General features: G+C 45.1%; 1 protein-coding gene across 1 annotated transcript in view; it reads left to right on the forward strand.

Annotated features, from left to right (window-relative positions):
* Positions 1-16852, forward strand: part of LOC116988952 (ras GTPase-activating protein 4-like) — a 124498-nt gene that overhangs the window by 105241 nt on the left and 2405 nt on the right. Inside the window, exons 11-19 of the mRNA XM_033046004.1 lie at positions 660-724; positions 1135-1247; positions 2833-3025; positions 5341-5478; positions 6878-7022; positions 11035-11204; positions 11720-11857; positions 13874-14009; positions 16300-16420. Coding sequence (XP_032901895.1) covers positions 660-724; positions 1135-1247; positions 2833-3025; positions 5341-5478; positions 6878-7022; positions 11035-11204; positions 11720-11857; positions 13874-14009; positions 16300-16420 — 1219 coding nt within the window. The remainder of the gene's footprint in view (positions 1-659; positions 725-1134; positions 1248-2832; positions 3026-5340; positions 5479-6877; positions 7023-11034; positions 11205-11719; positions 11858-13873; positions 14010-16299; positions 16421-16852) is intronic.

Consider the following 16852-nt stretch of genomic DNA (forward strand, 5'->3'; position numbering starts at 1 on the left):
TAATGTGATGTAAAGCGCCTTGAGTATTAGAAAGGCGCTATATAAATCCCATCCATTATTATTATTATTAGAAAGAGAGAGAGAGAGAGAGAGAGAGAGAGAGAGAGAGAGAGAGGGAGGGAGAGAGAGAGGGAGAGGGGGAGAGAGAGAGAGAGAGGGAGAGAGAGAGAGAGAGAGAGAGAGAGAGAGAGAGGGAGGATATCTGTTTTAATTCTTCCCTCCCACTCAAATCTCTTCAGCTTTATCCTCCTGCACTGTTCAATGACAGAGGAACAACACCTCGTCATGGACTCAGTAATTAATTCAAGTTTCAGATAATTAGCCATTCCCAATCTTATTCTCATAGTTTCAGGATTCAGGATTTTATTCTCTCTGTCTTGTTCTAGTTTGTAAGGTCTTACTTATTGTGCAATTCACAAATAGCACCCCAGTAACCTTAATAGCAAACCCCAGCAATTCTCAGGCTCATCCTTGTTATTTTGAGGTGCTGCTTTTTATGTCTGACCAATAGGCTACGTCACAAAAGCTATTGAAATGTAATAAATCGGGAAGTCTATATTTTGTCAACATTTGGAACAGTTTAAAATACAGGCTAAGGAAGTCCAGAATGTTTCATCTCTTCTGAAGTTGTGCTTCTATTTTTTCCATGTTTTTTTCAGCCGAACCAAATACATTGTTCCGAAACAATTCTTTAGCTTCCAAATCCATGGAATGTTTTTTAAAGGTAAGCGGGGGTGTCAGGGATTATGGGGAGAGGGCAGGAGAATGGGGTTAAGAAGGGAAGGTAGATAAACCATGATTGAATGGCGGAGTAGACGTGATGGGCCGAATGGCCTAATTCTGCGGCTAACACTCATGAACTTACTGTATGAATGCACAGCTTAAAAAGTATTGCAGGCAGATTCATCAGTTACACTCAACAGGAAATTGGGTAAGTGTTTGAAGTTGAAAATTCACATAGACACAGGGGGAAGGGGACGGGATGTAGTTGAAAGGGAAAGTACTTGCACCTTCCACACTGGGTGATTCTGTGACCAGGAGGTGAATGCTCAGAAACTGAAGAATGAAATGATTATTGTCACTGGTATTTATCTGTCTCTGCTGTACAACCATTGGTGTGTTACACTGTTGCAGGTGGCGGGGATGCAATATTTGCACAATATCCTTGGACCAACCATACACCGGGTGTTTGAAGAGAGAAAGTACGTGGAGCTGGATCCCAACAAACTGGAGTTCAAGGAAGCAGGGTAACACACACCCGGCTAACCTGCCCAGTCTGCCATGGATACGGAAGCCATGCCAATGCGACATGGCCACAATGGGCGATTGCTGCTTGAGTTTGCCACAGGGTTCCATAAGAGCTGCCAATGGTTTCAAAACCCTGCCCTGCACTTTGATGTGCTAATTCTGTCCTAGCAGTGTGCTGTATTTAACACTTCACTTGATGTCACCTTGGGTAGACAAATGCAAACAACCCCAATTTTTTAAGTACAGAAATGTATAACAATGCCTGGATGTTCAGGCATCTGGGTGATTGTGTCATTTGCTTATGTTATTTGTCTTTTTAAGATCTGGGCATTGCTAGTGAGGCCAGGTTTTATTGCCCATCCTTAATTGACATTGAGAAGATGGTGGTGAGTTGTCTTCTTGAACCACAGTAGTCCTTGTGGAGGAAGTTCCCTACTTCCCCGATCAGGAGCAGTGGCGGCCTGGGTCTAAAAATATTGGTTGCCAGGAGACAAAGGGGGCCCACTTCATCAGGGGCCCACTTGCCATCGGGCAAGCTGACACCCTGGCCAGTCCGCCACTGATCAGGGGGGTATTTCATGATTTAGACCCGCAACAATGAAAGACTGGTGATATACTTCCAGGTCAGAATGGCGTGCAACTTGGAGGGGACTCAACCTGCAGGTGGAGGTATTACTAGGCACCAGCTACCCTTGTCCTCCATGATGAGAAGGCCACAGGTTTGGGAAGTGTTGTAAGAGTAGCCTGGGCAAATAACTGCAGAGCATTTTGTAGATGGTACACACTGTGCGGCCACTGTGTGCCAGGGGTGGAGACAATAAACATTTAGAGGGTACCCAGTCAAGTGGACTTCCTTCTCCAAGATGGTCTTAAACTTCTTGTGAGCGGCTGGAGCTGCACTCGTCCATGCAAGTGGGAGAATATTTTATCAATGGTGTAAAGACGATAAGATGCCAGAGATTGGTATCAGCAGTGGTATCACCAATGGACCAGGGCCACCCTGTTAGCTCCTCGTGGACTCTCTCTTTCTATGACTGGTTTTATTGACATGGTTATGGTGCTCCCTTGAGATGTCCATGGTGGGGGATAGGGATGGTGATGCCATGGAATGTGAAGCACTCCTGTTGCAGATGGTCAGTGGTTGGCACTTCTATTAGTTATTTAAGTTATGACATCGGATGGAAGCTGCATACCAAATCTCGTTGCTCTTATGTGCAATGACAATAAAAGATATTATTATTATTATTAATATTATGGTGCAAATGTAACCTGCCACTAATCATCCCATTCCTCATTGTTGGATGGATCAGTCCATTTGTTGAGGAGTAGCAAACAGAATGACACATTTTTCAGTAAACATTGAACATGCACTTCTGAACTTAAATTGGAAGGAAGATCATTGAAGATCTTCATTCATCATCCTGCTTTGAGTGTTTTGACTGGCAAATCAGTCAGTGCTAAGCTTGAGGCTTTTATCCTACGATTGAAACCTCTAGAGTCCATTTTTACGATCACGAGTCAGCCTTAATTGAATAGTGATTTATTCCAATTGTGAATTTAATTTAATTGAGGCTCTCCTTTCAGTTGTTCAGGTCTCCATCGGTGCCAGACTGAGGCAGACATAATCCAGCAGAGTGCGCAGTGTCTCCAGTCCTACCTGACGGAACTGATTGAAGCCATTGTGAGCTCAGTGGAACAGTGCCCCTCGGTGATCCGGGCCACCTTCAGAGATCTCTTCAGAAGTGTGGGGGCAAGATTCCCACAGGATCGCTACCAGGTGTGTGCTGGAGCAGCTTCTCCTCCTTTGCAAGATCCTTCTATCTCGCAAGGTCACAGTCCCACGTAGTCCCGTGCTCCAACACCCGATACAACAACATTGATGACATTGCTCAGACTACCATCATCACTTGAATGAGCAGAGCATATGAATGTATATGTGTATGACCACATGAATGTAGAGTTATTTGACCTCCTGAACCTACACACCCATTCAGTGAGATTGGGCCTGGGCTTCTTGTAAACGCATCACCACATTCCCGCCTTCCCTCGTAATCTTTCTAACCTCTATTTATCTAGCATTTATCAAACTATGCCTTAAGAATGTTCAAAGCCCCTGCTTCCACCACGCATTGAGGAAGAGAGTTCCAGAGACTCACAACCGTTGAAGAAAATGTTTCATCTTATCTCGACCTGACTCATTACTCTCGATTTTTTTCACAATTCGAAAATCCTCTCCACAGTCTTAAGAGCGCTGATGAACAGAGTGATCTTGGGGTCCACGTTGATAGCTCTCTAAAAATAAAAACACAAATAGATAAAGTGCAAAAGTGCCTTCATCTGCCGGGGCATTGAGTCTAAGAGTCAGGGAGTTATGCTGCAGTTTCATAAAACCTTTGGTAGGATGCATTTGGATGGGTCACCCCATTGCAGGAAGGATGTGGAGGCTTTGGAGGGGTGAAGGAGCATTTTACCAGTATGCTTCCTGGATTTGAGGATATTAGCATGAAAGGACAGGTTGGGTCAGCTTGGATTGTTTACTCTGGAGCAGTGAAGGCTGAGGGCGGACCTGATAGAAGTCTGTAAAATGATGAGAGACACAGGTAAGATAGACAGATGGAACCTTTTTCCCAGGGTGGAAATGTCACATACTGGATAAAGCTTCAACTTCACAGGAGGTAAAGTTTAACGAAGATGTATGGGGAAAGTATCTTGTACAGAGAATGATAGGTCCCTGGAAAGTGCAGCCAGGGGTGGTGATGGAAGTCGATACCATGATTTAAGTGTGTTTCAGATAGGCAGATGAATACGTGGGGAATGGAGGGATATGGACCAAGTGCAGACAGCAGGATGTAGTTTAATTTGGCACAATGTTCGACACAGATATCGTGGGCCGAAGGGCTTGTTCCTGCGCTGTACTATTCTTTTTCTAATCCAACCTGGGATGCTTCAGTTCAGCATGGACTACTTTGCGCTGCGTAGACCAAATGTCCATTTGCAAGAGCGGAACTCGCTATCAAATCATGGAGGGGACGGGGGACACAATTTTTTGGCGGCCACGCGCGCATGCGCACACTCACACACACGTACGCGCAAGGCTTCGGAGGCTCAATCCAGCGCTAAAAGCGGAGATTTTAAAATCGGGATCACAAAAACCTGGGGGGGATGTCCCCCACCTCTCAAAACATGGGGGGGGGGACGCGTCCCCTCCGGGCCCCCCGGGTTTTCCACCCCTGTCCATTTGTATCCTTTTCTGTTCATTTTTCATGTATCTTTCCATGTGTTTAAATGAATTCCAGTCAACTGATTCACCTACTCACTTGACGTGCCCAACATCCAGTGGATATTACAGCTTGTTGGCATTGATAGACCACAACCACAGAGGAGAAAATTACTCTGGACTTTCTCTGACAGTAGTCTGCAGACACAAGATGGGTTATTATATATGTATATATATATATATATACACACACACACACACACATATATATATATATATGCACGTATTATACCCGCCCCCCCCCCTCTGAGATATATATATATATACCATTTATATATATATATACCATTTCTCTGTAGCCCACAACCAGCAGTGCTGAAAATGTTTTCATTTAGAAAATACAAATAGGCCGCAAATTAACATCGAAGGTGCTCTATGTTAGGAGGACCAATGCAGGTTATTCCATTATAAATTCCATCTCTGAAGTCTGTCTTCCACAGTGGTGTGTTTGGGCTGGGCACATACATCCCTTCCACAAGGAAAGATCAATTCTGAGCAGTGGAATTCTTTGAGTGGAATTCAAAAAATAGATGAGGTTATGTCACCCCTTCTCCTTTCCCCACTTGCACCCATATTAGAACTTCCAAGTAAATATTGACTGAATGGAAAGATTATAGCTAAATGGTGGTGAATTCAGCTTCTTAATCTTATTTTCAACAAATTTGTGGTGAGACGTTATGGTTTGTTCTGTCTTTGATTCAAATGATTCAGTGAGTCCCCACCGTTTTCTCTACTTCCTGAATTATGGAAGCAGATATTTCAACAGCCGCTGGGCCCAGAGGAGTTCACTGATGTTCCTATTGCTTTCCACGCAGGACATCAAGTATGTGGCAGTCACCAGCTTTCTGTGCCTACGGTTCTTCTCACCAGCCATCATGTCTCCCAAACTGTTCTATCTTCGCCCCAAGCACCCAGACGCACGGACCAGCAGGACGTTGCTGCTTCTGGCTAAGGTATGTCATCCTGGGGAAGTGGCAAGGCCATGTCTACCATCGATTCACTCTTCTTTAAGGTCATAAGGTTATAAATGAAAGGAGCGGAATTAGGCCATTCGGCCCATTTAGTCTATTCCGCCATTCAATCATGGTTGATCTATCCCTCCCTCCTAACCCCATTCTCCTGCCTTATCCCTAGCTTTAACTCCAGTTATTGGTGAATCTGTGGAATTCTTTGCCGCAGAATGCTGTGCAGGCCATCAATGGATATCTTTAAGGTGGAGATAGATAGATTCTTGATTGGTATGGGTGTCAGGGGTTATGGGGGGGAGGCAGGAGAATGGGGTTATGAGGGAGAGATAGATCAGCCATGATTGAATGGAGGAGTGGACTATGGGCCGAATGGCCTAATTCTGCTCCTGTCGCTTATTGCCTTATTAACATGCCCTCACCCATCTTCCCCATCCGCCCGAATACCCTCAATGTGTGTGTACAATTCACTGGGTGCAGAGCATGTACAGAGATGTACAGAGGTTGTAAAAGGTTCAATAAAATCTTTGTTCACCTTTCTCCTTATTTCGTACTTATTTCAAAAAGAGGCCACTCGACCCATAGACTCAATGTCAGCTCACATTCCTCTACTATGTTTCCCTGTAATCTATTGTCCCTACATTGCCATCAACCCCACCCGTCATCTGCACAAGTGTGGTGGAGTACAGGCACGTTATACGCTTGAGAGTCTGAAGAAGGGTCTCAACCCGAAACGTCACCCTTTCCTTTTCTCCAGAGATGCTAGCTGACCCACTGGGTTACTCTAGCTTTTTGTGTATCTCTTCGGTTTAGGCCAACATCTGCAGTTCCTTCCTACACTTGGGAATATATAGTTTAGTTCAGTTTAAAAATACAGTACGGAACCAAACCCTTTGGCCCACTGAGTCCATGCCGACCAGCAATCCCCGTACTATCTGACACACTGGTGACAATTTACAATTTTTTCCGAAGCCAATTTAACCTACAAACATATACATCTTTGGAATGTGGGATGAAACCAGAGTACCTGGGGAAAGCCAACGCGGTCACGGGGAGAACGTACAAACTCCGTATAGACAGCTCCTCTAGTCAGGATCGAACCCGGGTCTCTGGCGCTGTAAGGCAGCAACTCTACATCTGTGCTACTGTGCCGCCCCTATTATAGTGACCATTTAATCTAGCGACCCGCAGGTCATTGGGCAGTGGGATGGGTACAGAAGCATTCTGTGGAAATCCACACCGTCACAGGGCTAATGTGCAAACACCACACAGACAGCACTCGGATCAGTGGATCTGCGAGGCAATAGCTCTACCCTTTGCACCACTGTGCCGCCCTCTACACGTCATCATAAGGAATGGAGGAATAAGGCAACCTTCTTTGTTGCAGGTGATCCAGAGTATTGGAAACATGGATGCCAATGAAGCTCGTGGAAAGGAAATTTGGATGGCACCATTGCAGAACAATATTCAACAAGGGGTCACATTATTTAAAGAATTCATCATCAAGCTAATCGACATTGAGGAGGATCAAGGTAAATGCAGTCAAAATACCATCATGCAGAATTTCACTGAAGCCACCTTGAATGGGGTTGGCTAGTCAACCACATAATGTTTTCACTCCTGTATTTATAGACTAGAGGCATTAAATTAAGACAGGTCTTTGGGTCCATTCTTCTCATTTTTCTGGCTGCTGCTTAAATGAGAAATGTGTCTGATTAATTTTCCATTCAGAGAAAGAATCACTGATCATCACGTAAGCAATTAAACAGTGTAACAGTTGTGCCATTCACAATCTACCTGCCTACTGCGACAACAGAACAAAAATCACTGTTTCCTTTCTGCCTCCCAACCACCCACTCACCCACTTCAACAACACGCCTGCTAACCTACACAAACGTTGCTCCGGTTTTTAAACTGGCATTGCACGACAGTTGAAGTCAAATCAAGTACTTATTGTCATCTGCACAAGTGCGGTGGAGTACAGGCACAATGGAAATCTTGCTTGCAGCAGCATCACAGGCACATTGACTCAGGCCGCATACAATCACAACAATTCATACATAAGCGATGCGTATCTTATTCAAGAAAGTGAAAAGAAAAAGACTATGAAAAAGAAAATAAATCAGTGCAAAAAACGCAACCAGAAAAATAGTCCTTGGTAGTGCAAAAGGTGGGTTGTTGTGTTCTGTTGCTGAAGTAGAATTAGGCTTGTGTGGGTTGGTGCAAGAACCTGATGGTTGTAGGAATGTAGCTGTTCCTGAAGCTGGTGGTGTGGGACTTCAGGCTTCTGTACCTCCTGGCCATTGGTAGCAGTGAGAAGAGGATATGGCTCGGATGGCAAATATTCTTGATGATAGACGTCACCGATTCACTCAAGGGAGAGTTGGATTTAGCTCTTGGGGCTAAAGGAATCAAGGGATATGGGGAAAAAGCAGGAACGGGGTACTGATTTTACTTCGGAGTCACGTGAGTGACTACGTGAAGAGCCCGCTCAGCACGCACGCGCGGCATACTTCAAAGCAGCAGTGTGGAATCACAGATAGACACAGTTATTGAAATAAACATAGTAAAGAAAAGGAGACCTCAGTTATCAGTTTGACCCACATTATTGAGGGTGGGAGCGGAGGGCACGTAATCCCTCATCGTAACTCCTCATAAAATACAGATCAAACTTCAAACTGGTAAGTTCTCGTTTAATCTTACTATTTTGGATGATCAGCCATGATCATATTGAATGGCGGTGCTTGCTCAAAGGGCCAAATGGCCTCCTAAAGCAACTATTTTCTATGTTTCTATGTTTCTAATCAGCCCGGAGATGCAACTGCGATGAGTGAACTGTGAGATGCGCAGATAACAGGGATGGTCCTGAGGAATGGAAATGAGAGTGGGGTTGACCAGGTCACATGGTCCCTGATGGGTGCATTTACATCCCCACCTCATCCATGAGGAGGGGGCGTTAGGTCGAGGCGGTTGGGTATTTGGAGGCAGTCTGAAGAAGGAGGGATCAGTCCTCGGTGTGGCGGAGTGCATTCAGCTGTGTGGGCAAATGCAGCGTTAGTCTGATTGCCCCTTTCAGAAATGATCCTTTCCACCCATCGCCACGAGTAAAAGTAAGTTCTTCTGCAGCTTAACAACACCAGTCAGTAGTCAGATCACTGTTGCAAGTCTTACTGGAGATGCATTTTGGGCATTACCTGACTCTGTCTTATTTAGACTCTGGAAAACAATTGCTAGAAAATCTCACAGGAAAATGAGCAGACAGTGTTAATGACTGTCATTAAGAGAGCTGGAAATATGTGCAGCTTTGGTTAACACTGCATTCATGTGAATTTCACTTTTGCAAATTGAAAACTTTCTCAGACTAGCATTGATGAGTATCGAGACCTACATCTTAAGGCAAGCAATTAATTCATGTGCAAACCAGGAATCAGAATTCCTGTGCAAACCAGGAATCAGATGCCATATCCCTGCCTCATTGGAAGTGCAGAGCAGAAGACCTGTTGCCTATTCTCCCTGTTCATCTCAGTCCAGTCTATTCTCCTTGTTCATCACACCTTTTTGAATGAGTACACATATATGACTCCTCTCCTTCCACAAACAACCCATAGGATCTAATCAGCCAGTGGTTACTGGTTAACCTTTCAGTCTTTGACACAGAATGTAATATTCACATTTGGCACTGCAAAGAACACTGGTAGTTGTGGACAAAGCTGCATTAGATGAGAGATTGAACACGGTTTGTAATATTAATCAAAAGCAAATGGAAAGAGCAGAAACAAGACCCTGCAGGTGCTGCTTTACACAAAATGAAACTAAAGTATTTGAGTCACTCAGCGGGCCAGATAGCATCTCTGGAGAAGGATGTTAGGTGACGTTTCGGGTCGGGACTGGACAGTCTGAAGAAGGGTCCTGATCCTGTCCATGTTCTCCAGGGATGCTGCCTGACCTGCTGAGTTACTCCAGCATTTTTTCTCCCTTTGGGATAAAAAGTGAGGACTGACGCACGTAGGTAGGTTTCTATTCCAGCAATATGAAAAATGCTCAATTATTTCCCCAACATTCAAGCCTCTCCATAGTCTCCTTGGAATTTCCTCCTCCAGCCATACATGTCTGTGCTCCTCCCTGTCTGACCTCCCGTGTGTACCTGACTTTCATCACATCCCGAGCCATGAAATTCCCACCCCAACCCTCATCTCTCCTCCACCTCTTTATTCCTTCCTTATGGCTGTCCTTTAAACCTGCCCCTCTAGCCAAGCCTTTGGTCGCTTATTCTCTTATATCTCCTTATGAGGCTTTTTTAATGTTGTTTATTAGTTGGTAAGATACAGCCCGGAAACAGGCCCTTCGGCCCAACGAGTCCACACTAGCGTTTAAGAAGGAACTGCAGATGCTGGAAAATCGAAGGTACACAAAAATGCTGGAGAAACTCAGCGGGTGCAGCAGCATCTATGGAGCGAAGGAAATAGGCAACGCTTCGGACCGAAACCCTTCTTCAGACTACACTAGTTTCCACACAAGCATTCGATCGCGCTTTCACACTTGTCTAAATGTTACCGTATTTTCTTACCCAATCGCCAAAGACAAGGGACAATTTGAAGAGGGCAATTAACCCACAAAGTTGCCGTCATTGGGACTTGGGTGGAAACCAGAGCACCTGGAAGAAATCCACAGTCACAGGGCGAACATGCAAATGCCACACAGACAGCACCCAAGGTCAGGATTGAACCCAGGTCTCTGGCGCTGTGAGGCAGCAGATCTACCAGCTGCACTCTGTACATGTCAAATCCTATTTGATAACACTCTTACAGAGTGCCTTGGAGCACTTAATTAATTGTAAGACGATATATAAATGTAACTTATTGTGTTAGTTGAATGGAACAGTGGACTGAACAAGTATAAAGTTACTCCACCTGCAGAGACTCTCTGGCTTCTGTTCGATTCACTGACATCTTCCCTGCTCTTTTGCCTGCAGGGGACTTTGACCCCTGTTGGCATAGACTGGTCCCTGGCTGGTAATAGCCTTACTACTTTCACCAGACTGAACTGCTGGTGTATTGAACCATCTTGAACTGCTGGTATGTCTGAAGAAACATCACCCATTCCTTCTCTCCAGGGATGCAGCCTGTCCCGCTGAGTTACTCCAGCTTTTTGTGTCTATCTATTGCTGGTATATGGAATATGTTTGCTTGTATCATCCCCTATCAGTCCCAGTTTATTCAGGACTAATGGGTCAAGTTTGAGTAAATAGATCCTCCATTTGTCAACAGCAAACACGATTGATGCACAGTGCAAGGGGAAAGGAGGGAACGATGACCTATTTCACAGGATCTCCACTGCACCCCCTTCACAGATTTAGATGCAGCTATTCCCAGGGCCTTTGTGGCGAGGCTTCCACAATCCCTCTCGGTCCCCAGGGTTAGCATTGGCTTACGCTGGGAATAGATCTGCCTGGTCTCTCCATCCAGGGGGATGTGTGACTGGGCAAGTGAGGTAGCTTCACCTGCCTCTCCACAGATCATGAATCAAAATCCACTTTCTTTTCAGAGCTGGATTGTCAAAAGCGAGTGGCACTGCAAACGTCCACCATCAAAGAAGGATACCTGCTGATGCACCGAGCCAAGGAGAGAGGCATCCTCATGTCATCTCACTTCAAAAAGCATTATTTTTGCTTGAACTGTGAAGCATTGTGTTATGCCAAAATGCCAAACGCAAAGGTAGGTCAACTTGTGGTACCACAGGATAACCCGCCCAACAGAGTCTCCCGGCCCCGTTGGAATACCATCAGCTCCCAGTTCCCTTCCAAGTCACAGGATCTCTCCCGGGACACAGGCCCATGTGGACTTGTTGGCATTGGGTCAACATTCCCGTTGAACAGCACGAGCGGGAGAACATTCACCACACGGCATCTGCCGGTAGTGACGGTGTTCATGAACAAACAGGAGGTAAGTCTTGGCCTTGTCACCAGCATCCGCATCCCTAGAATAACGGAGTCTATCAGCAGCTCCCAGGGCCAGGCCCAGTGTTGGCCACATTCCCACTGCCAGGTTGGAGCTGACGTGGGATTAGAAACCCCATTGGACAGTAGATCAAGGAGAAACAGGGATATTAAACTTATTTTCTTTTAATCATTTGATACATGTTTACCATTTAAAATTTTTGGATGTTGGCAAACCTCAGCCTCATGGCCCACGCTGACTGACCTGTTTGCGTTGTTCCACCTGTTTTACAGAACAGCGCATTTATTCCACTCTCCAAGATCATAGCCATAGAGAAGGTGGACGAGAAGTGTTTTGGCAGCCCGTATGTCATGCAGATCATTTCAACGGACGGCAGAAGACAATTTGAGATCATGTACTTGCAGTGCAAGGTACGTCCCATCCCTCCAACCCCTTACTGAACACTGCTTCCATCGCCTGCTCCTCAAAGTCACATATGAACGTTCGAAACTTGTCTTCTATTGATCATCTAGGTAAAGAAATCACATTTTACATGGCATTAGAACTGTGTGTTGATCACACCGCCAATATCTGTGGACATCCCATAATGGCTGAGAACTTCACAGCACAGTGTCCCAGCAGTAAAAAACGAACTGACCAAATCAAAATGACTAGACAGGGACATAGGGTCACTCTTCTATGGAAAGAGCGTTCAGCATTAGCGTGATCATTCACAGGAGCACGATGAGACAAAACATGTCAACACCAAGCTAAAGGAGGAAGTGTGAGCATGGAAACCAATGGCAGCTAAAGTGTGAAGAATGACCAGATAATGTGTCTGTCCACTGTAGTTTAGTTTAGTTTAGAGATACAGCGCGGAAACAGGCACTTCGGTCTACTGGGTCCACACCGCCCAGCGACCCCCACACACTAACACTACCCTACACACACTAGGGACAATTGTTAAATTTATACCAAGCCAATTAACCTACAACCTGTACGTCTTTGGAGTGTGGGAGGAAACCGAAGATCTCGGAGAAAACCCAGGCGGTCACGGGGAGAGCGTACGAACTCTGTACGGGGCAGCACCCCGTAGTCAGGATGGAACACGGGGTCTATGGTGCAGTAAGTGTTGTAAGGCAGCAACTCTACCGCTGCACCACCGTGCCAATCACAGCAGTTAGTAGCGGTGCAAAATGCTGTTCCCTGTCGCAAATACTCAAGTCAGCTGTTTGCTGATCAATCAACGTTTTCCTTTACGCACTTGCCTTTTACACTCACAACAGTTGCAGAACACTGCCCCCGCTCACTCGGTGTTGGCCCTGACCAGCACCAGCACTCACACCTGTCTAAAATGATCTGAGGAAATAGATTTGGAGGGAAAAAAAAGGCCAAGGACCATCTGATTCACCCTGAAACTCTCTGGAGTAGTCATGGTTCAAGGATGGATGGATGGAATACTTTATTCAGCTTAGTTTAGTGTCACCTGTATCGAGGGTTAGTGAAAAGCTAAAATGTCAAATGAAAAAGCGGAAAGGTAAAGTGAAAATCAGTCTCTGTCGTTAGCTCCACAACGGAGCTATTTAGAAACCTGCAGAAGTTTGGTCAGCAACCGTGCTTTGTAATGATGCCACTATTAGCACATTAGCAATACAGTGAAGTGTAGTCACTGCTATGCTGTAGAAACACAAGCAGCTACTCTGCACACAGCAAGATGCACAAACAATGGTGTGATTATGATCAAACGTCTCTTTCAAATTCAGTTGATTGAAGGATTTACACTGGCAGGGGGAGCAGCAACAACCTTAATATAAAATCTGGGCCAGTGGAATAATAACAAGCTGGAAAGGGTACAGAGCAGATTTACAAGGATGTTGCCAGGGCTCGAGGGTCTGAGCTACAGGGAGAGGTTAAGTAGGCTGGAGTGCAGGAGGATGAGGGGTGATCTTATTGAGGTGTATAAAACCATGAGAGGAATAGATTGGGTAGATGCACAGAGTCTCTTGCCCAGAGTAGGTGAACCAAGGACCAGAGGACATAGGTTTAAGGTAAAGGGGAAAAGATTTAATAGGAATCTGAGGGTTAACTTTTTCACACAAAGGGTGGTGGGTGTATGGAACAAGCTGCCAGAGGGGGTTGTTGAGGCAGGGACTATCCCAGCATTTAAGATACAGTTAGACATGTACATGGATAGGACAGGTTTGGAGGGATATGGACCAAATGTGGACAGGTGGGACTAGTGTAGCTGGGACATGTTGTGGGCAAGTTGAGCCTGTATCCACACTGTATCACTATGACTTTATAACTATAATTGCTTTTCTCTCTCAGCCTGCACAATAAAAGTCTTATTTGATGCAAACTAATGTGGGCAGTGCATCTTATTAACCTGTTCACCTTCTCTTGAAAGGTAAAACAAATTTTGAAGGATGGTATTATTTTCTTCTCAGAACGTGAATGAATTGAATCAATGGCTATCGTCTTTACGGAAATACTGTGTCAGCAACAAACAAATGCTGAACTCTTATCATCCTGGCGTGTCCAAAGGGGAGAAGTGGAGCTGCTGCCACCAAAAGGAGAAAACAGGTATTACAGTCCTTTGCTGTTTGGGCTTTGCTGGTGTCCTCATCCATTCTAGTAAGAGCTTCCAAACCGAAGAAACTAAGTGAATACCCATATGATAGATCTAAATACGACATAACTTTACTTAATGGTGTAAATTAATTAAATTATCTTGTTTCAATGTTCGTAGTCTCTGAATAATGTGCAGGATTTATACCGTTCAAATAACTAATGTCCATTACATTCCTTTTGGCCTGAAGAAGGGTCTCAACCCCAAACATCCTCCACCGAGTTACTCCAGCGCTTTGTGTCCTTTTGATTCTTTTTGGTAATATGGAAATAGGAATCTGAGATGTTCCTCAAAGACTTGCGTCTGAGCTTGTAAAGTTAAATAAAGATTTAGCTTCAAGACTGGGTCTTCCAAAATGCTGCTATTGTGCACTGACTGTGGTACTGGTTTGTGGAGATGCCACTGGTCAGAGAGGCCTCTGAGTCACTCAGTGGGAAGGAGGGGGGGGGGAGGGGGGGGGGGGGGGGGGGGGCTAATCCACAATAACAAAGCACTGGCATCAATTAGTACAATTTTGCAGTTTTATTTGTCATCATAACCAACTTTTTATAACCCAAAATACTTGAATTTGCCCACAACAAGTGCTCAAGTACCTCTGAGCAGAAACAAAAATAAAAATTCAAGAAGCTGAGCTTGATATATGACACATATCACATGTTCAAGCTTGAACGTGTTTAAGAAGGAACTGCAGATGCTGGAAAAATCAAAGGTAGACAAAAATGCTGGAGAAACTCGGTGGGTGAGGCAGCATCTATGGAGCGAAGGAATAGGTGATGTCTGAAGAAGGGTCTACACCCGACACGTCACCTATTCCTTCGCTCCATAGATGCTGCCTCACCCGCTGAGTTTCTCCAGTATTTTTGTCTACCTATTTTTCCAGCATCTGCAGTTCCTTCTTAAACATATTCAGGCTGCTTTAATTCATCCGAAAGCTCCACGTGGAAGGTTTTCTCAATGTATTGCCTGTGTTTGGACAGGTTAAAGTACCTACGTGCTGCGCTCCCTCGGTAGAGCTGAACTGGGGGCCACTGCTTCCTCAGCACTGCGCTGGAAAGCCAGCCCGGGTTTCTCTGCTGAGATCTCTGGAGTGTGGTTTGAATCCAGAACATAGTGACTCAGAGCAGCCTGGTGACTGACTGGCTCGCTGTTGACACTGAATGTGTGTGGCATCGCTGCTCACTGTGGGCTTACGCTGCAGAGACGCTGTTACTGAAGCAGAGCAAACATGCCGTTTCCTTCCTTGCACCATGGTTCAAATCCTCTCTCTGCTAATTTTCTTCTTTTTGTTCATTGCCTCTCCAGTACCAACCCTTGCATATCTCATTCATTGGCATGCTCCTTCCTTCCACTCCCTTACAATCAACCCCCCACTTCTTTACACTTGCTTGCTTGCTCACTCACTCACTCACTCACTCACTCACTCACTCACTCACTCACTCACTCACTCACTCACTCACTCACTCACTCACTCACTCACTCACTCACTTACTCACTCACTCACTCACTCACTCACTCACTCACTCACTCACTCACTCACTCACTCACTCACTCACTCACTCTCTCTCACACACTCATTCACTCACTTTCTCACTCACTGTTTCACTCACACTCACTCACACTCACACTCACTCACACTCACTTACACTCACACTCACACTCACTCACACTCACTCACTCTCACTCTCACTCACTCACTTACTCACTCGCTTTCGTTTCCTGACTCATTCTCCAAACTATTCGTAGACTAACTAAATCTATTTTCCATGAATTTGCTTATAAAGAGCTCAAGTATTCATCTCCAGACTGGAAACCTCAGCATGGCATCTCCCTGTGGTAATAAGTTTATTTTAGCTGTGAACTACCCTTGGTGATTACACTGACTCATCATAAGGACATGTAAATTTGATTGATATTGGCAAGACCATAACTATAGGAATAAACATGCTCCATCATCATCACAATCCATGACATTGCACCGGAGGAAAAAGATCTCTGAATTGCCCAGAGTGGAATGATTTGGATTCAGTTCAAGAAGGTTGCTGAGCAAAACTTCATTCACGTTATTCAGTTAATAATGTATCTGTTCACAGTGGGTGGCTCGATTGTAATCATGTATTGTCTTTCCGCTGACTAGTTTGCACGCAACAAAAGCTTTTCACTGTACCTCGGTGTACGTGACAATAAACTAAACTCAATAAACAATACTCAATGTGATTTCATGTGTGTGTGTTTACCGTTTGGCAGCTCCAGGGTGCGACAAAACCCATTTTGGTGTGACACTCCAGGAGTGGAATGATCCTCTTAATCCTGATTTAGAATCTCATCTGATATTCAGGCAACTGCTTGCAATCAGGGGCGTGTTGACGTGAGTAGTTGATCATAGGTTGACCTTTCTACATACTCATTCTTTACCCAATGCCTTCCTGTTGAGTATTTCCCATGCCAATGAAAAAGAGAATGTTTGGACAGATCTTTCTGACCCCATTCCCAGGTTATCCCAGGAAGCCTGCATTGGCTGCAGGGCTGGCAAAGTTATCCCACTGGGAGAGATTAGCGTAGAAAATTTGCCATGAGTTTAGTTTTGTTTAGAGATTAGAGAGGAAAACAGGCCCTTCGGTCCACCGAGTCCGCACCGACAAGCGATCCCCGCACACTAACACTATCTAACTGACACTAGGGGCAATTTACATTTATTCCAAGACAATTAATCTACAAACCTTTATGTCTTTGGAGTGTGGGACGAAACCAAAGATCTTGGAGAAAACCCACGCAGGTCACTGGGAGAATGTACAAACTC

This window comes from Amblyraja radiata, chromosome 28 (genome assembly GCF_010909765.2).
Source record: "Amblyraja radiata isolate CabotCenter1 chromosome 28, sAmbRad1.1.pri, whole genome shotgun sequence".
Classification (NCBI taxonomy): Eukaryota; Metazoa; Chordata; class Chondrichthyes; order Rajiformes; family Rajidae; genus Amblyraja; species Amblyraja radiata.